The sequence below is a fragment of the Pyxicephalus adspersus genome, chromosome 3, assembly GCF_032062135.1.
Source record: "Pyxicephalus adspersus chromosome 3, UCB_Pads_2.0, whole genome shotgun sequence".
Taxonomy (NCBI): Eukaryota; Metazoa; Chordata; class Amphibia; order Anura; family Pyxicephalidae; genus Pyxicephalus; species Pyxicephalus adspersus.
Genome location: NC_092860.1, coordinates 70714124 through 70740705, shown reverse-complemented (window position 1 = coordinate 70740705; position 26582 = coordinate 70714124). Strand labels below are relative to the sequence as shown.

At 37.2% G+C, this 26582-nt stretch overlaps 1 protein-coding gene across 1 annotated transcript in view; it reads right to left on the bottom strand.

Moving 5' to 3' along the window:
• Positions 1 to 26322, bottom strand: part of PIK3R2 (phosphoinositide-3-kinase regulatory subunit 2) — a 46263-nt gene extending 19941 nt beyond the window's left edge. The window contains exons 1-12 of the mRNA XM_072405130.1: positions 26177 to 26322; positions 19582 to 20494; positions 10704 to 10796; positions 9872 to 9934; positions 8724 to 8855; positions 6884 to 7085; positions 5700 to 5785; positions 4624 to 4720; positions 3307 to 3405; positions 1421 to 1601; positions 757 to 882; positions 522 to 664 (exon numbers count right to left, since the gene is read on the bottom strand). Of these exons, the coding sequence (XP_072261231.1) occupies positions 522 to 664; positions 757 to 882; positions 1421 to 1601; positions 3307 to 3405; positions 4624 to 4720; positions 5700 to 5785; positions 6884 to 7085; positions 8724 to 8855; positions 9872 to 9934; positions 10704 to 10796; positions 19582 to 19912 (1553 nt within the window). The 5' untranslated portion in view covers positions 19913 to 20494; positions 26177 to 26322. The remainder of the gene's footprint in view (positions 1 to 521; positions 665 to 756; positions 883 to 1420; positions 1602 to 3306; positions 3406 to 4623; positions 4721 to 5699; positions 5786 to 6883; positions 7086 to 8723; positions 8856 to 9871; positions 9935 to 10703; positions 10797 to 19581; positions 20495 to 26176) is intronic.
• Between the last annotated feature and the right edge of the window lie 260 nt (positions 26323 to 26582).

The following is a 26582-nucleotide window of genomic DNA, read 5'->3' as shown; positions in this document are numbered from 1 at the left end:
CGTGAGGTGAAAAAGGGACTGCAATCGGAAGAGGCCGCTCCAAACTTGAACTCCACACAACCAACTTGACAAATCACCTAAAATAATAATTTTCCGCAGATCTACAATTTCCCTCAGCAATCCTTGAACCCAGTTTTCCCTACAGCTACCTTTGTGTGTACTAACTTATCTGTTTGTCCCTGGAGTTTGCCATCTTCCTTCATTCCCTAATCACATAAGTAAATCTGCAAACGAAACAGTCATTTGTAATGATTGCCACAGCAAAGGCAAAACCCTGGCATCATCATAGACAGCAGTTTCTAAACTGGCACACCTACTTTTTGCATTACAGGTGCAGTGTGAGGCAGAGGGTGGGGAACACCATCACTACACTTCCCAGCAGAAACACAAGAGAAAGAGAGAGATGGCTATAATTAGGGTTTTAAAGGTAAATACTATTTTTCAGTAGGTTAAACCTTGCCAGAAAAGGAAAGTATGCAAGGTGAAATTAGTTCCACTTTAAATCTGCAGAGCAACTGTACCTCTCGATCTCCTGGTTGTTGCCCTCTCTACGACACTTTTCAATGTAGTCCTTAGTAAATGCTTCCTGGGTTTGACATTGCTCTTCAAAGATTTTAATTGTTTCTTTGAAAGCTTCAATGGCTGTGCGCTTCATCTGTAGTTCCTGGTGTTGAAAACATAGAGTATAGGTTGTAAAATAATAGAAGAGTACACCATTTAACACCAGTTAACAAAAGATTCTTGTCAAGAGCTTACCTGAGTAGTTCTGGTATATTCCTCATAAAGAGAGTCAAATTCACGGCTTTTGTCTCTGTACTGTTGATTATAAACTTTAAGTTGTTCTCCTACAGCTTCCACACTGTCCTCTTTAACAATCTGATCCTGTATTTTTGCAAAACAAAAGTAAGATAGAGATTAAAGACAAATGTAAGTGACTAAGCATTCTAGTATATTAAAATATAAGTGATATTTAAAGTTTTCTGGAAACAAATAATAATTAAATTACAGCAGAACTAATCTACCATAAATACTTAGTATATGAATAATATGTTTGACCTGTAATTGACAGTAAAAGAAAAATAATCTTGGTGTGTACTCCAGTCACACTAGTAGATGGTGCTGTGTCCTCATGAAGCATGTAACTCTTACCATGCAATTTATTATAAAAGAGATTGTTACACTTTTTACACAAGAACACAATACCATCTACTGGTAGCCAACATAAATGCACAAAAGATAATATAAGAGAAAGTGGCCTAATATAACCAAAATAAAACATGTTAACAGGCAAGTAAGTTTTTTTTTATTACTGAAAAAAGCAGGTATCTTTTACAATAAAGAGCCTGTCTAGTCATAATTTTTTAAGTTTTCAGTTTAGTTTCGCTTTACATAAGAGATAACCAGGCTAATTATTACCAACCTGTTGGTATTTGGACATGGGGTATACCAGTGTGATGTCCAATTTGGGGTTGTATTGAGCCAGGGACTCATGCCTGTAATGTGTAATAAGAGCTACCACTGATGTAAAAGTTAGAGGTTCTGAAAAACCATACATGTTGTCCCGATGGAATATCTTGATCAGTTTGTTGTTTCCTCCTTTCCTGAAAAAGAATATAAAATAATAATAAAAAAATGTCCTAATTAGGCCTTCTACAAAACATGTTTGAAAGGATTATCTTTTTAATGTCCAACAGTCTGTAGCCACAGTAAACTGAAAACTGTCTCTATACAACAAATGAAAAAGGGGTTTTCACTGATATCTGTAGGAGACTATAGATCTACCAGAAAACCAATGGCAATATTGATAAATAGACCAATGCTTACTTCCAAGCACAGTAATACCAATGCTCACTTTTGGGTTCATATTAAGACTTGTGTCCTTAACTCATTATTGATATGCCCAGGGTCATAACTATACCATTTACAGCTATAACATATTTTTAATAAATTTATGGAATGGCCTAACCTTTTTAAGGTGGGACATCTTTTGCAAAATCTTTCTGGGTACCATACTGCTGATGCAACACATTTTTAAAAATCCTTTTTTTAGATTTGTTGTATTTAGCCAGTTGAAGGACGTGAAAACAATTTACCACAAGTGTTTCACATTATCCATTTTGCCAACACACAAAAACCTATGTATGCTTTTCTGTCTCTCCAGTACCATAAAAAGAAAATAAACCATGACAAGATTTTTTTTGATTTCAGAAACTGTTCCAATATAGCCTTTATTTTCCAGCATCCCTGCACTTGTTTTTTGTCAATGTCAAATTTCCTGCTCTCAAAATAATTTTTGTTCTTTTCTAAAAAAAACTAAAATCCACCCTCCTTTGCTAATTCAAGAGCTGAACCTACCAGTTCTTAGACATGCATTTTTTGTCCTAGTTCAGACTTTCCCCAATAATTTGTTTGTGAGGATGGCATTTTTCACAGTAGAATATCTGAAGTTTTAGGTTGTCAATGGTGTAAAAGGTAGAAGAATATATATTAACCTGGGTAAAAATGATTTACTCCCATTATTAACATTATTAGATTGCAACTATGTTTGCATAGGGGCTAATAATATCTATCATAAACTCATGGTAGTACAAAAGAAGTTACAAGCTTATCAATTTTCTGGGAAGATTATTAGGTATTTTGGGTAGGGATAATTTTCTACCTCTACTAAATGTATTGCAGATCCCAGGTGTGGAACTGCACAAAGGCTACCACCTTTACCACCAATATCTGGGCCCAAGTAACTATGAGCCCAGATATTCTCATGCTCAAGCGGAGAGAGACTCCAGGACTTGATGGCATGAGTCTGAAAAATCAACAGAAGTCATTGAGAAAGAAATGCCCAAGTTTGTACGTATTCAGAATCAAACCTAATTGGCTTGTGCGTTGGTACAAACAACTACTCCTGCGGCATCAGGACCTAACCAAAGTCCTGAATAGTCTGCACAATAACTGACAAGTTGTACTACAATGCCCTTGATAACTGTTCTTATTAGAAAATTATCTATATATCCCAACCTTAGCTTGCCAGTAGAGCAAGCAAGCAGAGCAGCAGAGAGACAAGCAATGCAATGTCATAGCTAAACTTGTGTCCAAAAGTATAAAAAATAATGAAGCTGATAAGAAACTGTCAAACATTAATAAACAGCTGCTGTAAAGAGATCAAAATCATAATAGTTATGGTTTAAGTCACATTTTCTAAATTTCCCATAAATCTCTACCAAGAACTATCATAAGTAATACTGTAATGATCAGGACATAAATATTTAGAGTATGTTATTGCTACAAAAGCTTAGAAAAAAGGGTTACCTGATAGTAAGTGTGTACTCCCCCAGAATTTTACTGGAAGCATCTCTCACCAAAAATGTCCCATCTGGTGTGTCCCGGAGTATATCATTCACCTCTTCTCTGAAGTCACGCAAGCAGCAAAAAAAATAACATTAAAAATGATTACTGTAAATTTACAACAGCATAATGTTTATAAATTGACAAGAGATTAATATTGATCCATCTTGTTATTATCAATTCCTTCAAACCGAAAATAAATTTGGTAAATATCTACAGCTTATTCACTGGTATCTAAAATGCTCTTTTTGGGAATTATTACATTTACAGTTTTCATAAAGTGCTTGTAAATGATAAACTAGACAAATTCATATAGCAACATACATAATTGATTGTTAGTAAATGTAATACAATCCGCTATACAGGTTGACATTCAAAAATCCGGCCATTGATAATCTGGTTCCTTCAGATTTCCGCCATGGATTTCGGAGCGCATTTTCAAATTTACACTGTTTTATTGAGGCGCCGTTTATGTTTTAATGGCGCTGTACTCCAGAATCAGCTGTTGGGTCTTGCTTGCACGTGCTTTCCTGCTCATTCTTTCTCATTTATTTGCTGCTGTACAGCCCCAGTATGGTTTCAGAAACCATTTAAAGGACTGTACAGGTAGTCATTTTCTGTTAAATATGTACAGCATATATAACCATAAAAAAAAATGGAATTTTCAAAAACCTTAGGTCCAGAGGTTGCCAGATTTTTGAATGTCAACCTGTATTACATACATTTATATGTACTTTAATATATAGAATTACATGGGGATGTTATTCTTTCAACAAGTACGTTGTTTTATTAAGCAACAAGGAGCTGTCAGAGGACACTGTAGGAAGTAAAATGCAGTTTCTAGTCAGAGTTAATACTTAATATTTAAAAAGGTGCAAATGATGCTTTTTGAGGTGAACTTCTGTCACCGCATTCATTGCAATGAATAACTAAAACATAAATTATAACACATTAGGAGTAATCAAATAACTTTTACACTGAACATCAGGGCCAAGATGTACAGCCCACTGTTCATGGTGAAAGATGCATGTCTCTTAAAATAGGGGCCTGAAACAGCAAATGGAGGAATGGAGGATGGTAAAATAATATCAGGTATCGCTGATAGAATTTTTTTAAAAACTGTATTTCACAGCAAAATTCACACCAAATTCTGGTGGTCCCTGGCCTCCGAATTGCCCTACCCTAAAATTGTGCATCAAACTTTATAAGGAATTTGTGCTGGCCTGACATAATTGAAATTTAAATTCATGAGGTACACAAATATATAAATATTTGACTTACCTAGAGACATCCCCCCAGTACCACTCTGCCTCCTGCAATGTTCCTCCACCCACACTGGTCATGCAGGATTTAGGTTTTGTTGGTTTTGGAGGGAGAGCTAAAAAAAATTAAGGAAAGGGCTTAATTGCATCCTACTAAGGGAAACCTTTAAATATATGAGGTAAAACTTCCAAATGTTTTGTGAAAAACTATGAATCAGTAGCTTTAAAAAAAAGGAAATAGGTACTGAGCCTATTCATACACATCCGGGTCTTGCGTTATATATTTTTGGAAGTTGCCTTTTTTTTGCAGACATATGTATAAATTGTTTTTATTTCTCAAATACTTTACTTTTGAAAGTCTGATATTTAGCATGTACCAGGAGTCACATTTCATTTTCAGCCAGACCATTGTTTCTCAACTAGGGTTCCTCCAGAAGAGCTAGGGGTTACTTGGGCAATGACCAATTTGTGATTCTCAGGTCAGTTTAATGGACACCAATGATCTTTTTGGCTATCTGTAAGGTTGGCATTCTTCCCACCAGCCAGCAATGTAAGAGGCATTTTTCCTACTGCCGATCACATTAATATACTGTGAGTTCTGGGTAGAGGAATGATAGTAGGGGTTCCCTGAGGGCCTGAAAGTTATTTCAAGGGGTTCCCCCATGTTAAAAAGGTCCAGAAACACCGAGTAATACAATTATTGTCCTGTTGCAAAAACATGTGATCAAATAAGCATGGGGCTATTTTTGCTTACCTGAAAATGCTAGCTATAAAGAGATTATGGCATTGGTTTCAATACCTCATTTTTTATAGCAAGAACTAAGAAGTGTTTAAATTCCATAGTTTTTTCCTTAGTTGAGGCTATGATTATGACATTTTCATTTATTTCCTGGTAGAGGAGCCATGAAAAGCTGTAAAAACCCAACAGTTTTAATTTCTTACTATTCCTCCCAAATTAATTCTGACTCCATGATATAATCTGATAAAACTTTCATAAATCATTTCATGCGGCACAATCAATTATTCTTTAAAAAGAGCTGATGTTAGATTTGAGGCATGACATAGAGGTTAATGACTTTAAAACAATAGACTTACCTGGAGGAGGATGTTCTATGGGAAAATTATTATGCTGAAGCAAAAGCTCCAGGAGCATAGCGGGATAATTTGGCAAAGCTTCAGCCCTGTACAAAAACAACAGACATGAAATAGAAAATCAGCATGAATTAAGTCATACTAATTATTTTTTACTCCAGTCAAACCAAATGTTACCTATAGCTTTTAATTGCAGAAAGCTGAAATATAGGCAGAAATTAAAAATGATTTCAGTAAGATCTTATCATATAATCCTTTTCATAAATTGAGGGACACAGCAAGTCTTGCATCATTGAGATAATATTGGCACCTACTAGTAGGATAACACCTCAAACTATCAGCAAGCCTCAATTTGTAGCAAAAGGTACCAAGAGCAAGACCACCAGCTATGTTGTTAATGACATTTGATAATATTTTGTTGTAATATTGGGGCAATAGACAGCAGTTTAGGAAAGGTTTCTAAACCCAACAACAAAAATGTGATATATGACAGCTTATGAATACATAAATTTGGCTGCATTAATTTCTTTGTTCAGTTTTTTTGCCTTGAACTTCATTTGGTGACCCTGCCAAAAACACACTGCCTGCTCTAGAATGACAATGCTAACTTACTGCTTTGTGCTGATGGAAGAGAAGTCACCTTAGTCCTCCTTTGACAGGACCAACAGTTGCCTAACTGCCTTCATGTAGTCATACCGGTAATCAGTATGACTATTTCAGAGCTGCCTGAAAAGAGTGGTCCTAGATGCAGCATCCTTGGACATTTTGCACATACAAAATGCCAGGAATCCTGGTGTAATCAGAGGTGCTCCGCTGTCACTGTGTCAGCCAGTCTTTCCTAATAGAGCACAAGTGACAGCAGAATCCTTTTTTTTATCACATTGAGAGATTAGTTCACTCGGTACAAACAAGCAGAACTTCTGCTGCTCAACAATACTCCTTAGCAGTGTCTGATATCATACACAGGACCACAGTTACACCCAACAAAAATAATAAAAAATAAAAATGGTGCTTTAAAAAACTTGCTTAAATTTACTTTAATTTTAGCAAATGAACATGAATATGACGATAACTGGTGGCTTTAGTAAAAAAAAAAAAGCTGTACAGTGAACAATCACCAAAATCAAATCTTACACAATTAAATGACATAAACCAAAAAAAATTAGATTTAAAACACAAGAACCCACCCTGTGATCACAGGCCGAAGAAGTAATGGTCCAAAAATTTCTGCAGCTATCTTCACGGTAAATCCATTAACACTGCCAAAGCTGCATACCTTTCCAATGTGCCAAAGTATGCACTGTAAAGTGAGAACGTGTTGAATAGGAATGGTAGGTGGTTGTAAAATTGAAGAAATGTGTACTCTTTTTTGCTCATCTTCAACAGACTCTGTACAACAGGCAAAAAGAAAAATACTTAATATAATAATTTAAAAAATCCTTTAACATTTGTATGGTCCTTTTAGTGTTATGATGGAACAGCCTTCTGCTATCAAAATACAAGTAAAGGAGAAAATTATCTCCCTGTCCACAATTTATAGATTAACGTTTCCTGTGACAGGGAATGTACGTTCATGTTCCCTTGTCTGACATTCCACTGTAGGCCCTGTGATTGGTTCAAGAAATATGTTCCTACCATAACAGCAATTAAAATTGTTCACAGATTTACAAAACAAACTCAACAGCGGTCATTGTGAAACACACAGAAAACGACAGTGAGCCAGAACGGCTAAAGTGAAAGTTAGCTAAAAAAATATATAAAATTAAGTTTATATATAAAATATGTTATTTAGTGAACAAAAATGAAGCCAAAATGCAGAAGCCAAAAAACACACACCCTAAAGTACACATCATGGTTAAATAGTTTGTGGAATCACCATTAGCAGCAATAATTTGAAATGATCTTCTATAGGACTAAGCTATTGATTTTCGATTCTTTTTCAGCCATTCCAGTATAGATTTGTCTATGAGCTTGGAATCATTGCCCTGTTGCATGATTTTTCAGTCAAGCTTTAGTCATCCCACAGATGGCCTAACATATGACTGTAGAATACTTTACTATGCAAAGGATTTATTGGTTAACTCCTAAGGTCATGTTGCTGCAAAATAAGCCCAAATCGTCACCTCTCCACCACCGTGCTTGACAGTTGGTCTGAAGTGTTTGTTCTGATATGATAATCATTTTTTTTACTTTTTTAAAGTAAGCCAATGCTTCGTGCATCACTCCCATGGCTCCCATGTGTTCTCAGTTGCCTTAAATATGCATATGTAGGACCTCTACTGCTTTCCCAGCTAGTCACAATTGGGTGTGGACTTTCTTACTACTGCTGCCATCACCTTGCCCAAGGTTTTTAATGGGACATTAATATATATACCAGGTGATTATACAACACCAGTATATTTAGTATTATTTTATTAATATTAATTTCAGGAAAACCAGAGGTTGCAGGTTTGTAAGGTTTGTATATGGTTGCAGGTTTGTAAGAAAATGTTTCAGGTTCCCAAGCTCTGGAATAAAAAGGAAGCCTGTGTGTACCTTTTCATTCCTCCTCAGAATCTGTTCAATGGAAAACCTTCAACAGAAGCAAAAATGGTACGCTAGGGGTTCTCAGTGCTGGCAAGTGGCGCTTTTTTATTCAATTGGGAGATCTGGAAGAGAGAGGGGTTGTACACTGGGTGGATGTGAGTGTTCAGGTGTAGGACCTGTTATCAGAGTTTGGAGCAAAGTCTTTGGGAAAACTGAAATGCAGCCCACAGAAGCTACAAATCACTATGCTGCAGTGATTCCAGTTCCCCCACATATCACTATCTTTCTAGGTTTTTTATACTTAATATGGGCCTTATTATTAGTATTCATTAGAAGATAAAGATTTATTAGGTATTCACAGTTGGAGACAGACGTGGTACATTTTCTATCCCTTCACAATGATCACAATAATATTTGCAGCAAAATTAGAATGCAGGTTTCAACAAATATCTCTATATTTGCCCAGACATACTTAAAATAGAAGGGAAATCTAAATGATACCTAGCAGCGTTTTGATAAGGTCCAGGTTGATGTGAACCGGTATTACAGGACTTGGTAACTCTCGAAGAAATGTCTTTACTAGGTCAGAAATGAAATGTACATCAGCTGCTTCCAAATCAACTCCAAAAAGATCTGAAATAAGGAGGAACAACTTGCATTATTACAAATTACCAAGCTTAAAAATTATACTTTTCGAACTAAAAATATGAATGAGTACCCTAATCGGCATATGGACATACTAAATGATTACACTAGAATTTTGCTTCTAGCTTTGGTGTGCATAGGGACACAATGTGTTGCACAAAGCTGTTTTCCATATGCCTGTGATTTTTCTGGATCAATGACAGGTCAATAAGGGACCTGGAGAAAGAGGAGATTTGCATCCCAGTAAGGGAAAGGAAATTAGGCTGGATGAACATCTTTGTGTTGCATAAAGACAACATTATTGTATATGGTAATCTTCACTACAGAAACCCCTAGATATATTTTCTGAACCTGAAAAAATAAGGACAGTAGCCGCAATTTTTTACATACTACATATTATATGTACAATTGCGCTTTTTACATGTTGTGTACATAGCATATCATATGATAATCCAATTATACACAATGCAAATTCCTTGTACTTAGAAGAATCGATCTGATAATATGGTTATACAGTCTTTAACTTCTGAACATATGAGACTTTTTCAGCTGAAAAATTTTAAATCTGGGAGCATTCCTATTGTGAAATATTCAGAGATCATATCTAAGCCTATCTATAGGCAGCCTTATTTGTTTACTTTACATAGAGCTCTATTTATAAAACAGGCAATCTGACATTCCATGGTGGGAATCTTCCAGGTCCATGTGTTTAAATGGCATTCATTAATTTCCAGCAAGGAATGTCTTATAAATAAAGTCAGCATGCAGTTTGTAAAATGTGTATGCATCTGAAAATGACTATAAATAACAAATAATTTTCAAACTGAAAAGTTATGTGAGAAATTAAAATTCATCAAAAAACGACTATTGAAATACAATGTTATATGAAAAAATACAAATGCACACAAAGTTTTCTTTTCATGTTAAGCAAAACCAACTGAGCAGCATCCCAAAGTCTGCAATAATCCTTAATAAGTTCAGCCTTTGTGAGAACTGGTTCTTACCAGTTTTTAGTGTGTGTCTAAATTCAGAGACAGAGGTCCTATACAGCATTTCACTGTCCATTCCTAGGAGGAGAACAAAAATCTGTCACAAATTACATTTGCAGAGTACTCAAGCATATCAGCCCCCACGCCATATAACAATTTAAGAGGTTAGGTTATGGATACTTAAAGCAAATAAAAACTTACAATGAAGGTGACAAAGCAATAAATAAAAGAAACCAATTACAATACTGTTTTTCTTATTGCTTTCGTTAAATATATTTATTCCACTTATCAGAGACTAAAACTAAACTATGTCATATGGATATATAGATAGAGTACATATATCTAGGTCACACCTAAACAATTCATTGCTTTGTATTGCATCAGGTATGCTCTTCTATATGGCACTGATGGTAGATACAAAGGTGATTGAACAATTATATATTAAATGGTCACCTTCAAGTATAAGGACAAGTTCATAAAAACACTTCTATAAAGAAATTATTACATCTCAAAAAGTATAAATATGGTAATTCTCTAAAAAACTGTAAATAAATATAAAATACCATCAGAAGCACAAAATAATTTAATTCCCCTAAGCAAAAAATATTCAATTTTGTAAAATAGTGTGAGTGTAGTGAGAATTGTACTATGCCTATCTGTGTGCACTATGGGCACAGTTGTAATGGAATGGAAATTAGTGTGTACTCTTTTAAATATTTTTTTTTAAACTTTCCTATAATGTTTTTAAAGGTTCACCAATATCTATGTTGGAGTATTAGTACAGTGCAGAAACTTTTAAAAACAAAACTGGCAGTGAAAACTTAAACCACCTGGGTAATAACCTTACCTTTCTTTTCAATGGCTTCAAACATTTTGATCAATATCGGAGGACCTATTTCTGGAGGAGAAAACTGATCCACCAGCTCTGGTACTAGAGGCCCTTTAAAAAACAAAAATATATAGATAAATGATATATACAATATATGAATATAAAATATAGGTGATACATAGTTACATTTAAATGTAGCGCCATTACTGCACACGCTCACATAAATTTAAAAGAGAAGAATGCCTTTGTTTAAAATTGGCTATACCTTGCATATACTGTAAAGTATATCACATATATTTTACAGTATATGTGATAAAAAAAATATTTAATCAGGCTGCCAATTACAAACAGAAGCTGTATCAGCTCATCCTTGTTTGCATGAAGTGCCATGATGCAGTTCTCTCCTGACCACCATTACGCAGGTGTCTAAATAGTAGTAAAATAATGTTTGCATAGAGATGAAATAGAGCAACAGACAATCCGTTTTAACATTTGAAATTACTGCCCGTCAGTGCTTCCTCCATTTGTTTTCGGGGGTGTGGCCAAGTGGGTACAATTTTTACATGGATGACAATTCCCCATGAGTTAACAGAACCTGGACTAGAATATTGATTCGTATTCACTCGTTCACCCAGTTTATTTATTTAAAAAAAAAAAAAAGTAATTAAGCTTGTCTACTCCATCTAAGCAGACTCCATCTACCTAATTTCTTCTGTACTACTGAGAGCACTAATCACTATTACTTGGTGCTTGGGAGGTTTGCCCTATTCTCTTTGATTTTATTGTAAGCTTTTTTGGCCAGGGCCCTCTCCTACTCCTGTGTCTTTGTTTGTATGTATCTGTCACTTGCAACCCCTGTGTAATGTACAGCGATTCAAAATATGTTGGCTCAATATAAATACTGTTTATTAATAATATTAAAAAAGAAAGCTAAATTGTCTTGTATCTAATAACAAATTTGAATGCACATTCGGCAATAAAATTGACATTTTATAACACTTTATTCTGAATAAAGGGCTATTTAGGTAGGAATAGCTCTACCTGGAAAGGCCACTTTCCCTTATTTCCCCTGCTTCTGTCCCGTCCACTCTTTCCTGTACCCTCCACTCCCATACAGAATTTTCTAAACACTCCGGTTTTGAAAGGAAGGGAACTCTTTCTTCTATCTGTTCTTCACCCACCTTTCCTCTTTAAAGTTTGTTAACGTTTGCAACCATTCCTTAAACCCTATTGTTACCCTGTCTGCCAGGGGTCCCTGGAGTTGGGCATATCCACATGCACCCACATAGTATGTCTCTTAGGTGGGGGATGAATGTTCATCTACAAGTCGTCCAGACTCCCCGATGCAGTCCTTGAATAAGCATCTGAGACTTGGACTAAGTAGGCAGGGCAGATGATTCTCATCTGATTATCAATTCAGGGCAATAGACGAGAATCTGACGTCCTTCATGGATCTGTCCTGGCGGATTCACAAACGACCACAATGCAAGTGAAGGAGAGAGAGCGCTCACTCGTTCTCCTCCTTCCCCTCTCCATAGAGCAGAACGGCACTGTATGTACAGCACTCATTTATGCATCTTTTAGTCTTTTGTCGTTGGAAAGGATTGTAAAAGATTCTTGCCAACCACAAAAGTCTTATGTATGTACACAGCCTTAATCATTTTCTTCCTGGGCACCTTCCTTCAGTATCTTTGGTTACATTTCCCAGATATGGCACAGAGCTGACCTTATTCTTCAAACACCTCTAAAGATGCATATAATAAAAATAACGCTTTCACTGCATATATACTACCTTATACAGTACATACAGAGCTATGTGATCCTAATAAACTAATCTTAGATCCAGCTTGACTAACAAAAATACTCCCCAACACCATTTAGGATAACCTCTATAATACATGAAGATGCTCAAAAGTAAACTTTCCTATTTGATTCTCTTAGCACAAGCAGTGACCTAACACTTTGTTTTTTCGTTTTTTTTTAAAAAAGGGAACAACACGACCTCCCTCCCTCCCCAAATAACTTTTGAATTTACTTTTTACAGGATTATGATCAGCCCCAGCTTCTGCAATCTGCTCTTCTCTGATTTTCCTCTGTAAAAGAAGCCACAAAAAGCAAGGGTTGTACAATGCTCCCATCCCCCTCCCCATTACCTTCCTTATCCTTTCAGTTGGCAGTTGAATATGTTCCCCCCTACAACTAAACAAACACTTAACCCTTGCAGTGCAGGACATGGTCACACTAGCTGATGATCAATTAGTCAGGAGTCCCAAACTCCTACCTTCCCTCCTAAATAACTTGGAAGTAGTAACAGTGTTCTTAAATTTTCACTGCTCTTGCATTTTGACAATCTTTGTTTATTATTTTAAGATATGGTATATTATGTAATTTTCCGTTATTCTTCTGAGGCTGTATTTACCTATTTTAAGACCTATGGACCTGATGATTTTTTTTTTTTTTTTAATATGTCCTGATATGAAAAACCTTTTTCTTATGACTGGTGTTTCATGATCTCCTCTTCGCCTATATCCTGGGCCTTTCTGATGAGTTCAAACACCAACAGCTTCAGGTACTGATGGAGCTGGTCTTCTCCCGTCTATGTCCCAAACAATTGTGGCCAGGTATACTAATGGGCCAATAGGAATGTGCGGGGGGAGGAAGTCACCAAGCTCCAACATAACATAAAGGGGATCATTGCAGATATCATGTGGGTTAGGCAGGCTAGTGGGTAAATCATGTGCAGTTTGATGAATCAATGTAGGTAATGTTTACAAACAAAAATTTGCAAAGTTGCACTGATTCTAATCACAGATACAATGCAGTGGGATCTTCAGTGGGTATTTTAAAAGCAATAGCATATATTTTTAAGTGGAAATAAAGATGTGGGGAAAAATGCACGCAGGCAGGTTTTATTTTTTATTGCAGAAGATATATTCAGAGCATGTCTCTTCTGCAATAAAACAGTCTTGATGCGCATGCTTAGCTTAGTGTACAATGCCAAGTATCCCAGGAGCCAGGGCAAAGGGGTTAATTAATTCAGACTTGGCCAAGATGGCCAAAGACCATCAAAGCCTGAAGAAGACTGGGGAGGAAGAAACCCTGATGAAGATGACATTTCCTGCAACAGAGTTAAGACAAGTGAGTTATTCATAAAAAAATGTGATCAGACAGGTATTTTTATTTTATTGCAGAAAGAATATTGCATGTCCCTTGTATAATAAAGGACCTGTTCCACTTAAAAATTTTCTAAAGGTTAAATGTTTGAAGAAAATTTTGAATTCAAATTACGGTGGTACCTTGGCAGTCTTGAAACCAGAATTTTTTAAAGCCGGGTGGGAAGAAATTGTAGGCGGGTGGCAGCCTCTGTATTGTCATCCAACTCTTCAAGAACCAACCAAAAACAGCCAGGTGGTTATTAAAAAAATGCCGGGGTTGTACACCCAGCTAAAAGGGGCTGGGGAGAACACTGCTTGGTATAAGTTCGCTTTGGAATAAGTCCAACATGGTATAAGTCCTGTTTGGACACGAAATATTTTGCTTGGTATACAACCTTTGTGCTAGAACTTGTATGGGTAAAAATGAGTCAAAACACCGTGCGCTACCCTTATTTACCTCCCTCGAGACAAAGCCACGACTGCCCATGAGCGTCAGTATGTCAGTTGCTACCATTCAGTAAACAACCCACGCTATAACTCTCTGTGAATTACTTAACATCTCCTCCTCCCTTCTCAGCATTATCCTAGTAGGCACTCGAATCTTCTCAGCAAGGTAAAGAAAGGTTAAATTTTCATTTATTTCATCTAATTGCTTTCGTATTTATGTAACTTTAGTATTAAGCAGTGTTTAAATTATTTTATACAACCCTATCAATGAATTAAATGCGAATTAAGGACTTATACCAAGGTACCACTGTATTTGCTCTAACATTTTTTACATAGGATACAAAAAAAAAAAAAAAAAAAAATGGAACGTTTGAGCCTTTTGCTTAAAGCTTGTTTGTGTGAGAAGACCACCTAAGTGCAAGAAAATACTGCTTCAGGGTTCTTAGGCTAGCAATACAACTGTCAAACTATGACAAAAGAGCTAAAGTTTGCCTATTCTTGTCATTGCCAGGACTTCAACTTCAGTTCCCGATTCAAATGACTAAAATGCCAAGCATGCTTGAAAATCTACCAATAAAGAAAAAGTGCTTATTATTCAATAATAGCAATGCTTAGGGTAGATACACAATATAAAAGCAAACATTTATATTTGGTTTATATATTGGATAATATTTTAGTGTGTGAGTGCGAGAGTGTGTGTGTGTGTGTGTGTGTGTGTGTGTGTATATGTGTGTATATATATATATATATATATATATATATATATATATGACAAAGTGCAAAGTATACAACTTGTAGAAAGTTTTATTATTCAATAATAGCAATGCTTAGGGTAGATACACAATATAAAAGCAAACATTTATATTTGGTTTATATATTGGATAATATTTTAGTGTGTGTGTGTGTGTGTGTGTGTGTGTGTGTGTGTGTGTGTGTGTGTGTGTGTGTGTGTGTGTGTGTGTGTGTGTGTTTAAATATACTTCCATGACAAAGTGCAAAGTATACAACTTGTAGAAAGTTCAGCATATCCTGCTCCATTTTTCAATGCTTTTTGATTGGACTCTCTGTTGAAGTTTTAGTGCTGTCTGTGTTTCTGCTGGGCAGGTTCACACTATTACATTCCAAATTACCATCACAGCAATAAATGACAGAAAATATTCCAGTTGGAATACTAATTGGAAAGTGTGCTCACTAAGATTTCCTCTTACTTGCTCTGTTGCATCCTTAGAAAAAGAACTTTCCCTAGTCAAGTATAGAAGGCAAAAACAGACCTCCCCTGCTCCATACAAAACTACAATTCAAATTTATGGATAGTTGTACACTTTAAGCCACTCCTAAGTTGGGGGGGGGGGGATATTAAGTCATTTAGTTCTGTCATTTTGTGACCCTGCCATTTAATTTTTATTTACATCCAGCAGTACATCAGCTTTGGGAAAAGCAATAGCGTAGCCTCATGTTTGCCACGTCCTGACAGCAAGAGGTACAAGAGAAATATTTTTATGTAAGTTTAAGTATTTAAGTTTTGTATATTTAGGTGAAATTTTTTTTTTTTAGTATAAAACAGTATATTTTAGTATATTAGTGTATTTTAGTATAAAACAAGAAAAAGAGACAAACATTTTTATTTTTCCTTTTGATAACTGCAATTTTGATTAGAAACAATGTTAAAAGTAGACTACATAAAAAAGTCATTCAATTTTTCAAATTATATAGGGGCACCACAAAAATATGCTTTATTTGCATGATGGGAACCAAACAGGGCCCAAAAACAAAGGAGAGTTTTATGGCTGTAAAAAGCAGAAAACTGCAAAATTGGATTTTCAGTGGTTTACAAGTGGAAGGACCCCAGATATTTTCCCATAATTACTCTATTTGGAACTATTTAAATGTGCTGCTGGCAAAAAACAAACAAAAAAAAAAAACTGCCAATTGCAAAAAACATACTGGAAACACAATGACAAGGTAAAAAACCCCATATAAAAAATATTTAGCTAGATTAGTTAGATTCCCAAGTGCTGTTTTAAAACCACAAGAGACTAAAGTAGTTAGTGTATTTTCATATTTTCAGCAGACGAAGTTACATGACAAAATAAGACATGCTGAAAAAATGGTTAACATGAAAACATGAACCCATGAAGCATTAAACATAAAAACATATAACACTGTATCTGTTTTTTTTTTTTGTTCTGTCTCAATAGTGAACAGAATTTGTCACTTAGAACATCTGCCATTTACTGTGTGGTCCATCTTAATGGAAGCAAATTCTTAGCCCATTTTAAAAAGTCTAGATAAAAAGAAAAGCTAGGGAAGCACTTAAATCTAATTACTGAGCTAAATCATGCAATAGTTTGCTCAACAATATTATATTAACCTGTTGCATGGGCACACAGCCAGAAATTCTCCTATTTCGAATTCCATATAAGAAAAAAAAAAAAAAGCTTGTAAGCATTTTATTTTTAAAGGAGGCAAACATGCTGAGAAACATAAAATCCTCTCTTTTTCTTTCTATTAATGGATTACGTTATGCAGTCACCAATAAGTGGACTATAGTACATTAGAGAAATACAGAATACACACATATAGATCACCTGTTCAACTGTTTGATAACCTGTATATGAATATATTCAGCCAGCCACATGCAGCAACTTTATGTATTTAGGCATGTAAGCATTGCCAAGGAAACCTGCTGAAATATAAACCAAGCATCAGAAAAGGTAATTGAAGTTACTTTGAAAGCAGTATAGTTGGTGGTGAATGGTGGCTGGGCTTTTTATTCATAGTAATCGCTACAGTTTAAAAAATGGTTGGACAAAAAGGAAAATATCCAGTAAACTTCTGGGTGAAAATGCTATGTTGATGACAGGTCAGAAGAGAATGGCCAGACTGGTTTAAGCTCATGGAAAGTAAACCTGAATAATCACTCGTTACAACCAAGGTATGCAGAAGAGGTATGCACAATAGTAATGCTATAAAAGCAAGTAAATATCATGGAAATTGTAGACTTTTTCAACAAAAGGTAAACATTTTTTTATTCAAAAAGATTACAACAAGCTACAGATGACTAGTGATAGATTTGAACATATTAGACACAAAACTGATATGGTATATTCAATCGCATTGTCTTCATATGGGTAAAGGTAGGTGTCAACAGCTATTGACAACTTTACTGCTGCTATGGGACAAGGTGGTATGCGATGAGCCCGAGGGATCCAGTCCACTCCTGTGATATCGAAGGTTTTGTCAGCTCCCTTTTGGGCGCCTGCAGTCACACAGCAGGCATCCAAGATGGCAATGGCTGATATATCCAGCAGCACCCTTTCTTCCCTGGACTGAGCTAACTCAGGTTCCTTCCAGGGGGATGTTAAATCCAGGGTTTCTGAACACAGCATAGGAGATCCACCACTGAACAGCATATTTCAAAAGGTACTTCTCCTTACTACCTACTATGAAGAAAAGGAGGGGATGTTCTGGGCACATATATTGCAATAATATACAGATTTCTGGTATCCCAGAAGCCGAAAACTCTAGAGACCTTAAACATTACATTACTTTTTAACCAGACCTTTCCCAACAGGTGTCATTACGCCAGATAACCTAAGTGCTTTAGAATAGAAAGATCCTTTCCACTCCACCACTTGTTTCTATATAAGAGAAAAGCCATATTTTAGGCTTCCCTGTGGACCTACCAGCTATATTGCTGGTACTCCATCTCAATGCATTGGTCCTGGAATTCTGGATGGAACCTTGACCCACCTGGCCTCTTCCCTCTCCCAAAAATCATCGGGCAGACTGTTTATCTTCGGCTTGATTGTAATACCATTACTTATACTATTACTCTACTTTCGTGTATATTTATTGCCATTTGGACTTGTTAGCACTGATCATTTCTTTCCCACTGACTGTATTTCTGATTCTATGTAAATGAGTTTTATAAATGTAGCTGACGGGCCTAATTTCAGGTGTCACATAGCCAGTCAGAACAGCCGCATATGTATATTCAGAGTAACAGACAACCATCAAAGAACAACTGTCCAGATGGCCTGACTAACCGGAGCCACATAATTAACCTGCTTTGAGGATCCTGCTACTGGGAACATTGTAAGCAATAATTTTATAGTAGAGAAGTTTCGACCAACAGTTGTTCCAGGGGTTAGCACTCTGGCCTTTGCAGCACTAGGTCCCAGGTTCGATCCCCAGCCAGGACATTATCTGCATGGAGTTTGCAGGTTCTCCCCGTGTCTGCGTGGGTTTCCTCCGGGTACTCCTCCCACATCCCAAAAACATGCAGTGAGGTTAATTGGCTTCTCCCTAACAATTGACTAACTCCCTTAGACTTAATGACATATGACTATGATAGGGACAATAGATTGTGAGCTCCTTTGGGGGACAGTTAGTGACACGACTATAGACTATGTACAGCGCTGCGTAATATGATGGCGCTATATAAATACTGTGTAATAATAATAATAATAATTTCTACAGTTGTAGGGTTCTTGCATTAGAGATTCCATAACACATTTAGGATTGGGATCAATTAAAAAGATATGACAGCTAAGCCTTTAGGCTAACTTGTTCACTGACTACAACATCTCCTCCTATTTACATGGCCCAAGTGCACAATTTACTCCCGTTTCAACTCGCAGGTTAACATATTGGTTGTTTGTAAGCTTATGTATTGTGAGAGACACTCTCTGGAATCCAGGGGGTAAAACTTGATATTTGCCGCTGCTTCTGACCCATGACAAGGTTTGTAGCCCCTGCACTAAATACGTTGTCATCCACACCCGTTGGCTCTAAATAGGCCCACCTTGAGCCAGCATGGTTAGGGTTCCCACCACCTTACTTCCTTGACGTTGCAGCAAATTCTAGCATACAGTGGGCAAATAAGGACCAATGGGAAATTGGACAGGGTTAGGTGCCTGCCTGCTGCTAGTGGCCTAAACCATTCACCCACAGACACAGTGGCACATAATAGCAAGAGGAAACAAATGTGCATTCAGGAGAATTACATTTTTCTTTTAATAAGCACATAAATTAAAAAACCAGACATCACAGACAGCTGGCAACACTGATGAAGACATTAAAGACATAGGCTGCTTACTACTTAGCAAGTAAGGTATTCCCAGTAAATATTTCCTGGTATTGTGTTAAACTAGCCAACAGCCTGTTCAAGAAAGCATTAAGGACTGCCTAACACAGGAAAAAGGGGATCCGTGATTATATTGGACTGACTAAATGCAAAAGATCTGTGGAAAAAATTATGTTTATCTATTTTTTTAGTTTAAAATGCTTACCAGATAAAGTACTTGGTTCCATCTTGAGTGTAGTGGGTGTAGCAGGCAGAGGTCGCAGGCCACGTGGACGATGGGTGGGGAGGGACATTTGGACATGTCCAATAAATTCCACATAGGTTCCTGGAAAATCCCCCTTCTGCTTTGTTCTTTCATTAATTCCCAAAATCCATCCAATACGATCTGGATAACACTCGTCTCCATCTTTACAACCTAATGCTAACAAAGCTGCTCGACTGACAGTCAAGATATCACCAGGCAAAAGGTCTATATCCTCAGCTCGCTCTTTCTCATACGAGTAAAGAGCTTGATACTGGTATCCCTCGGTTGACATTGGTAAAAAAAATATATTTTTTCTTTAATACGTAGTGCCCAGAAGCCTCCGCTTCCCAGAATATGTTTAGTGTATACCAGCAACAAAAAAAACACGTTCAAAAGGTTAGAGTATGAAAACAGCTGGGGTTTCCACCATTTTCCTACAGGAAGTAGAATATAAATTGTCTAAAAATTAATGTTGAATTCAGGAGCCAACTAATCCAATCAAAAAAGCTAGCTGGAACTCTTCTGAGAATTGGTTACATGTCCATTGATAAAATAAGGGGATGCTTCGAAAGTTTCAACAAGCATTTTTTACCAGGTTCCTAGCATGTGTCCAGCCCTCAAATGCTCTAATGCAGTGTAGTCCAAGTTCAATAAATAAAGGAAAGTTGGTCTGTGTCTTTAGCTGCCTCTTATTCTGAGTTTAAAGCCTCTGTTCAGCCAGATGATGGAGCACAAGAAAAGAGCCACAAACATAATCCAAAACTTTAAAGGAATCATGCAGCAAAACAAGCAAAAAAAAAAAAAAAGATGAGGTAGAAATTCTAGAAATGCAAAATGTAATTCTTAGATCATTTCACTGAAGAAAGTTGGAAATCTAAAAAAAGAAAAAAAAAAAAATTGATGTTACTTTAAATGCAATTTAAACTCTTCTCACATATTTACATATACACACACACACACACATATACATTATATATATATATATATACACATTATATATATATACCGTATGTATTACACAAGTTGCTAGCAGGCTATCATCTATATATTGCTACAATTTTTTTTCTCATGTTAAAACCTCTGTGATTTTAAAGGTGATCAGGTCACTTTTTGGAAGTGTTCATTTCTGTCTGTGATGTTCTCTGAGCTTGCCTCTTCTACTTTCTGTTATGTAGGCATGCATGTAATTTTAAAAATATTCTGTACATTTTAACATATTTAAAAAGAAAAGTTACCCTGCCAGATTGCACCTTTAATCTCCCCGTGTATCTGCCTAATTTAAATTACACTGTAGCTCTTGAAGTAGTACTGGCTGCTCTGGAAACATTCCTATTGCGTTTATATGCGTTTTTAAACTTGCCTTTAAAACGCTGGAAAACGCCTATGCCGCGTTTGTAACGCGCGTTTACTCGTGTTTTTCAGCTTTAACCCACGGTTTTAATTTTTTTAAACGTTGCCAGCAACGTTTAAGATAAAGCTCGTAAGTGTGCCTCAAGAAAATGTCCTGGTGTACATTAGCCTATTGGAATGCATAAGAATTTCAAACAAGGGCTTTAAAAGCCTTAGGTTAAAACCTGGGGAAAACGTCCATGTAGACTAAGTCTTAGCAAAAAAATAAAATGCTTTCTCTGTAAAGGTTCCCATTTATCCAGGTCACTGTACGTCTAGTAGTAGTTGGTCACATGCAACTGAAAATGTTCTTGTAATGTGGATGACATTCCACAGATTTCCTGGTCACTTCAAACACCTTAAACAATAAAAGTGACTTAGCAGATATAAATTGTCCAGTTTGTTGAACCACCCTGTTCTATTTACATAAACTAATCCTTGGTGTCAGAAGGATTGAAAGGTATAAAACCCTTGATTCACATGACAGAAGAAGAGCGATTTTTAAACTGCATCATAGTTGAAAAACAGCTTTTTCCCTTACAAGTACCTTCGTCAACAAGGAATAAAGTTAGAGTCAGAAAAGGACAATGGCCCCTCAAATGTCACATCTTGGTTCACCTGTATAAGGCTATTGATACTGTAAGAAAACATCTAAAACAAGATATGACACTTGACAGTCATATATGACCCTGAGTCAGACCACTTACATTGTTGTCCTCAGCCCCTTTTAGCTGGGCGCACCACCCGGCACTTTTCAGTAACAACCCGGCTGTCTTTGGGTGGTTACTGATGAGTTGGGTCACAATCCTGGGGCTGCCCCCTGTCTCCAATTTCTTACCACCAAGCTTTAAAAAAATTCTGAGTTGAGAATTGAAGTATGTTGCTTGTTAGACTTTTATCTTAACACCTCTTAAATACAAGGCTAACTTCAACAGACAGAAACATGGTTGTACTAAGAAATCACCTGTTTTTCCTGTCAATCATTTTAGTTTTAAAAATATTATTGAAGGGTTCGACGCTTTCTAATTGGGGTAAGCTTTCTGAATCTCTGTTGAGATAGTTAACCACTTTTTGTTCTGATGACCATCATCACCAAGAAGTAAAGAGAAGAAAGAAATCACAAATTTAAGGTGAAGGGAAGTCATCAGACACCTGTTCAAGCTTCACTGGCTCCAGTTTATGAGTTTTCACTGGCGAGTTCATTAGGGAAGTCTTTGAATTTCAAAGTATACCGACGCAACGCCCTTTTAAAAATACAAAAATCTCATATTTTTTTTCTTATCCATTTAGTGACAGAAGTCGTCCTCCAGCTAAAGGAAGTCTAAAAGCAGTCCAACCAAGCAGAAGGCATCATTGCAAACAATGCTACGGGTCTAAAGGGAAAACTGGAGACTCCTGCAGCTCAAAAAGCCACCTGACGGACTTCATGATCAAATCTTCCAACTACAGAAACAGCAAACTGACAACATTTTTAGATTGTGTGAAGGGAAGAGCAGATAGCAGCCTTGCAAAGCACTTGATAAACAGGCATTTTATGCTGGAAATCCAGGAGGCACCAACAGCTCTAGAAGCATGAGCTTTGACAAGGAAGATTAGACCCTGATCATTGAGCTTCAATTATAATCTGCCAAAAATATTAAAGATGTTGAAACCAAATGCCAGAGGTAACTTACGAGAACAAGGTCCATAATTCGCTGTATGCAAAGCACAGTGCCCAAAGATCACTTCCAGGCTAAACTTTCAACATTTATTCAATAGGAGCCCAGCTTCGGCACTCATAAATCAGTGGTGATAGGATACTAGCTATTAAAGCAAAGTTTAGCCAACATCATGAATTTCACCTTTTTCTCCTCAAGAGCTAACCAAGACATTTATCCCCCATCACACTAGCTGTTTGCACAAGGAGCAGCAAAGTGACTGAAAACCCTAAAGGCAAAACATTTAAATGTTTAAGTATTGGCCAATAGCCTGGTCTTTTTATGCCACACAACATGGTAACAGCCAATGATGGAATTAGGGTTTCCAGGGAGAAGCAGCAAAGGTATTTGGAGCCTGGCTAAGTAAAAATGCTATAACTTCTGTGGACAGTAAAAAAATAATGTAAAGGTAAAAAGGCTAAGTTGAAATATAGGTAAGATTAAAAAATGTAAGTTCTTTATTGCAGAATTGACAAGCAATGTTCCTTCAGTAATAAAATAAACTTACTTGTCTTAAAAACATACTTATGCCTGTCCTGATTTCATACCAGGCATATTCTTTAACTAAACCTCTTCCAGGTTCTGGATCTTCTGCTGTCTTTGAAAAAAGTGTATTGGGACAATAAACATAAAAAAAGCCTAAAAAACAGATATACAAGTGTGAGTGGTTTTTCTGGGGGTGGTCTACAGTTTTTTTTCTTTTGGTGGGCAGCAGTATAATAACCTGAAAGTAGACTAATCGATCTGCCCCTCAATGAGCAAGAAAGAAAAAAAGTTTTACCTAGGGATAAGCTTTAAACCTATTCTTTGCATGCCTAAAAAACGGGTGTTGCACATGTTTCTGGAAGTGTTTGTTCACAGCACCAGAATGTATTACAAAAATGAAAATGTAATAGCCACAAGAAGAAGAATCAGCAGCTGTAGTCTTAACAGAAATGACACCAGCAAAAGTGGCATGGGAGAGCACTAAGCTATTATTACTATAGCAGGATAGGCAATAAATAGCCATTTCAAAGTAGATTGTGAACATGGCAAAGATGATCATGGCAACCAACGAGCATAAACCTACCAATAAAAGTGTAGACAGTGCCAGGTGTAGCTGTAAAACCTAAAGACAAGCACACAGGGCTGTCATGTTTATAAAGGTAAAACTCCTAACAAAACATTTTCTTTTTAGCCAGACAACTTGCTTTTTTTGTATTTTTGTTTTTGTCAGGCCCTGCATCACCACTGTACCCTACAATGACAAAGGGGCCGGGAAAATGACATTTAACTGATCTAGCAAGTTTTTCAGTTGCAGAAGTTTTTGTATCAAGCCTATTTTACCAAAACCAAAATTGTCCCAAGGTAGCAGTATGGAAGCATGGGCTAGATTCAACATCAGATTACATTGTAACGTTAAGATTAGTGTACATTAGATTGTAAGCACTTCTGGGCAGAGTCCTCTCCTCCTCCTGTGTAACTATCTGTATCTGTCTGTCATTTGCAACCCCTATTTATTGTACAGCGTTGCAAAATATGTTGGCGTTATATAAATACTGTTTATTAATAATAATATTAATAACAAATTAGTGGTTGTAGCAAACCCCTAAATATTCCCATACAGTGGTTGTTTTGTGGATTTCTAGTTGTCGATCAGGTCACCGCCTGCCTCAACTGCTCAAGCCCATTGTGATGGTTTTGTTTTTTTTTACATTTTCCAGCCTCCTAAATACAAGTAAAGCCCCTTTTATAAATAAAAAACATGCTGTTGGAAGTTCCTGGGCACACACAAATTGCTGCGATGTGCCCAGAATTGGCCAACCGCACAACAGGAAAACGCATTTGCATGCAGTTGAGACTACAGTGCGATTCTTTCTCCAGAGGAATAAAAAGCAACCACACAGCCAAAAGTTTTTTTCTGGTGCTGTTCCGCGATCTACTTCAGCCATGTGCACAAAGTCATTCCCAAACACTCCCATTCACTTGTCTGTGGCAGAACGCTATGATCCACCATGGGTCTGAAATGGCCCTAACTATTCTACTTCCCACAAGCCTGTCATGTTGTCTACAGCCTAGCTGGTGTGTTACGTCCATTACCATTGCACAGCATATTGTTCATGCAGTACAGGTACATCTATAATGTCTTTGTGACATAAGTATGTAGGCTTCCTAATTTGTATCACCCTGGCTGCAGAAAGGGTACAGCCATAGGACAAGGAAAGTCAGGATTGTGAATGGTACGGCCCCATAGTTTTAATAAGATCAAGGAGATTTGGCTGATTATACTTTGAAGCTAAACTTCTGTATAATAAAAATGTAACTCTGCAGTACTATATACGTTAAATACTTCTATGTCTAGAAGGTCTGATAGAAGTACAAATACCTACATTAGTTTTCCTTCACCATTACAACCTGCACTCTTCTCAGCTCTCTGACCCTTCCAGGATTACGGTAGACCCTTCTAAACCCTAAAGTGGATCTTCCATTAAAAAGGTCAGCTTACACCGGTCAGAGCAGCTTCTCCACGCAGGTAAATAACCTATAAAGGATAAAACTAGGATTATTTTAACCTTACCAATGTCATCTGCATTGCTGGATGTGACATCAGCATCTCTCCTGGTTATTCTGTAGAATAAAGAGCAGGCGCAATCACCAAAGAAGATGCTTTACTCAACTGTAACATTGTGCAAGGTTTAGCCTGCCCTGTATTCCACAGAATGAGTGATGTCACCCTTGCCAAGGCACAGCGGGAGGAATGATGTCATTTTTCATCTACATATAGTAGGTAATTCGGGGAGGGGGTCAATCAGTAAAAGCATTTCCCATTTAAAGTGGAGCAATACTTGTTGGTTTAAATCCTGCCGTACTCCGCACATATGCACGATTAAGGCACAGACTTCCTGCAACGTTCACAGGCCAAGGACCTTTATCATCAGTATTGGAGGAAGCTGCCAACTTCATGGCAGATAGCGGGATTCTCTCCAGCCATTGCATGGTCACTAATGATATAACACCACCACACACAGAGGAGATGTACAATACGTGGTGCGCAGCCCATGCAATGCACAACTAAAACTAAAAGCCACCAGGAGCTTGGTAATTGACAAATGAGACTTTGCATCAGTACAACCTCCTGCAGACTTTATGGGTTTAGGATCACTTTAAGTGGTGGAATAAGAAATGCAATCCAATAGAGAAAGATGGAGATGTGACAGGAAATACATATTAGAAAGCACTCATAGGGTAGTGTGTAGAAATCTTACATATTTTTGCAATTTACTTTGGCTGGCAAAACAACTTTGTGCTGAGAGATAAGCTGCTCCCAAACAAAGAAAGTGTATGAGGAGCTGAAGCAGCCAATTAGCGGAATGTTTCCCATAATGTGCACCGCCATGAATATTAGCATATCAGACCCAAACTACACGCACAACATGCAACGTGCTGCCACAACTTTTTCCTCACATTTCCTGCTGCCAGCTCCGACTTACCGTGCCCAAATTTCCCCGCCTCAACTTGTCTGACACGTCAAAGGGACAGCGGGCCGAGCGCTCAAAGCTCTGCGCCTGGCATATTGTATGAGAAACCCCCTATGACAAGCGCTCAGGCCTGCAGCCGATACCAGCGCAGCACTGCGCTTGCGGCACCACGCCCCTCCTCCTCTGCCTGGCGTCCAATCATCATTGCCGGCCTAGTAATGGGCGGGGTGACGCTGACGACAAAGGCTCGCTGGTTGCCGCTGCTGAGGATTGAGCGTTCCTTCTCATTTGGACAGTTTGCTAAAAGCAGATTCCTCTGTCCTTTCTTCTTCCTGTTTATTTAGTTCTGATATACAGACCTCAGCACCAGGAAGCAAAACACACTGTAAATACACTCAAACTTTCACCCAGCCTTTAT